This window comes from Egretta garzetta, unplaced genomic scaffold, assembly GCF_000687185.1.
Source record: "Egretta garzetta isolate BGI_Z169 unplaced genomic scaffold, ASM68718v1 scaffold258, whole genome shotgun sequence".
Taxonomy (NCBI): Eukaryota; Metazoa; Chordata; class Aves; order Pelecaniformes; family Ardeidae; genus Egretta; species Egretta garzetta.
This window is the reverse complement of record NW_009260413.1, coordinates 3742153-3744476: the sequence shown is the minus strand read 5'-3', so window position 1 is coordinate 3744476 and position 2324 is coordinate 3742153. Positions and strand designations below refer to the sequence as shown.

The window sequence follows — 2324 nt, the reverse complement described above, 5'->3', positions numbered from 1 at the left end:
GCGGGGGGGCGGTTTCTTTCCCCGCCTCTTTCCGTCGTCGTCGGCGTTAAATAAAAAGTTTTTGGGCGCTGTTGTTGTTTACGGAGGGCGAGTTTCGTGCGCGGGGGTGTCAGCCCTATAGCTTGTCGAGGCTTTTGGGATTGGTGAGGATCTCCCTGGCTAGCCTCCAGGTCTGTTTGGCAGCGCTTTCCAGGGCCGAGTGGGGCTTGCCCTGAAAGAGGTCTAGGTTGGGCAGGAAGTAGTGGGGGCAGCGCCGGCACTGCAGGCAGGAGATGAGCTGCAGGAGGATGCCGTTCAGCCGGTCGCCCAGGCACGCCTCGTCCCAGTCGGTCTCCCGCGGGTGCTTCTCGCACTCGTACAGCAGCAGCGTCTTCATGTGGTAGTTGTTGAGGGGCTGCCCGGGCAGCTCCAGGTGCCGGTCGCGCAGCGTCTTCAGCACCGAGAGGCACTTGTTCCGGCAGCCGCCCATCAGCAGCCGGTTCTCGGCCTCGCCGAACTGCAGCACCCAGGCGTCGCTCTCGGCCGAGCTCTGCTTGCCCGTCAGCGAGTAGCACTCCTTGGAGAGCAGGTTGAAGCCCTCCGCCTTCACCTCCGCCACCCGGTTGGGGCCGGGCCAGGGGATGTGCGGCATGGGCCACTGCGCCGCGCTGCGGGGCCAGATCCCGGTGCACTTGAAGGCGGGCGTGATCTGCACCACGTACCGCTCCCGGATGCGGAGCTTCACCTCGCTGGTGTCCGCGATCATCTTCACCACGTCCCGGTAGCTGCACTTGTCCACGGCCTGGGCCACCAGCGTCTGGAAGCGGGAGCGGATCTTGCGGGCGGACAGGTAGCCCGAGGCGGTGATGAACTCCACCCAGAGGGACATGCTGCGCTTGCGGCCGTCGCTCAGCTTGAGCACGGCGCAGCCCGGCAGGGAGCCGTCGTCCACAAAGTTGAAGACGCCCATCTGGTTGAGGTAGAGCACCACCTCAAACTCGGTGGGCGAGATCCCCTCCAGCCCCTCGTAGCGGGCGTCGATCTCGCTCAGGGAGCTGATGAAGCGCGGCTCCTGCACCTCCACCTCCTTCAGCACGTCCGACACGACCTTGCACACCTCCCGGATGGTCTTGGCGATGGCCGCCTTGCGGGCCTGGCAGCGCTCCGTGTAGTATTTGTTGAGCTGGTAGACCAGCTTGGCCTGCGCGGCGATCATGTTGGGGCACAGGTCCGGGCTGTACACCGGGCTCTCGCAGTACGTTGAGGGATCCAATGCTTTAGCGGTGGCTGCAGCTTTGCGGAGGGCACCAGCCAAATCGCAGACCCCCACCCCCTCCGGGAAGAAGGCGGCAGCGGCGCGCCAGGGAGAGCAATTAAAAAAATCGGGGAGGACGACGAAGCACAAAGGAGCGAAGCCCCCCCAGGACTCGCAGAAGGTCCCCGCAGAAAAGCCGGTCGGCGGCGAAGTTTAAAACCGCACACGATACGGGAGGAGGAGAAGAATGCGAGCAATGCCCAGAGCGGAAGAGTGATTTCTCTGTCTGTCTGTCTGTCTGCCTCTCTCTCTCAGTCCGTGGCACCGCCAGAGATGTGCATGAGTTTGGCTGCCGCGCTCCCAGCCTGTCAGGGGGTGTTGTTGATTTCCCTTTTCCTGCTGGAGGCGTTGGCTGAACCCGGCTCTGTGGCTTTTCTCTATCTTTGCGCGCAGACGTGTGCACTTGGTCTGTGATCTCTCATTCCTGTCCTGCAGCTCTACACGGATTGTTGTGAGAGAGAGATAGAGAGAGAGAGAGAGGTTGGTTGTTGGTTGGTTTTTGGTTTTGGTTTTTTTTTTGGTTTTTTGCCCCCACACAAGACACAAAATACGGACCGATTTAAAGGAATGCCTCAGGGAGGGAGAGAAAGACATCCAGAGTCATTCCGCGGTGAAACAAAAGGCCAGGAAAATTTCTCGTCTGAAACCGAGTAGTGGCTGAAGCGATATCTTCCCTTCTATCAAATGCGAGAGATTGGTGAAGCCCTGCCTCACCGCAGGCGCAAATCTTCCTTCGCGGAGGCCGGGCTGCAGCGGGGAAAGGCCGACCGTCGCCGGGGCAGAACCGCACACTTTGTTTTATTGCCCTCAGCCAGCGCCGTAGTCACGTTAATGTAGATGAATCTCGTGCCATAAAGTTCTGCTCATCCTCCTAAAGCGTAGGATTGAGTTATTCGAAAAGGAAGCGGCATTTTATGCGCGTTTGTATTAAAAAGAATATTGAATGATTTGGATGTAAAGCTTCAGTTATGTCAGTCCGGGAAGAGCAGCTCGCTCGCACCCCCGCCCCCCGGCCCGGGCCGTACCTGCC

The 2324-nt window shown here is 60.1% G+C and overlaps 2 protein-coding genes across 2 annotated transcripts in view; one reads left to right on the top strand and one right to left on the bottom strand.

Annotated features, from left to right (window-relative positions):
- Positions 1-2324, top strand: part of LRBA (LPS responsive beige-like anchor protein) — a 218713-nt gene that overhangs the window by 33374 nt on the left and 183015 nt on the right. The window lies entirely within an intron of this gene.
- On the bottom strand, positions 116-1195 carry MAB21L2 (mab-21 like 2). The gene has a single exon (XM_009643647.2). The coding sequence runs from the start codon at positions 1193-1195 to the stop codon at positions 116-118; it is 1080 nt and encodes a 359-aa protein (XP_009641942.1).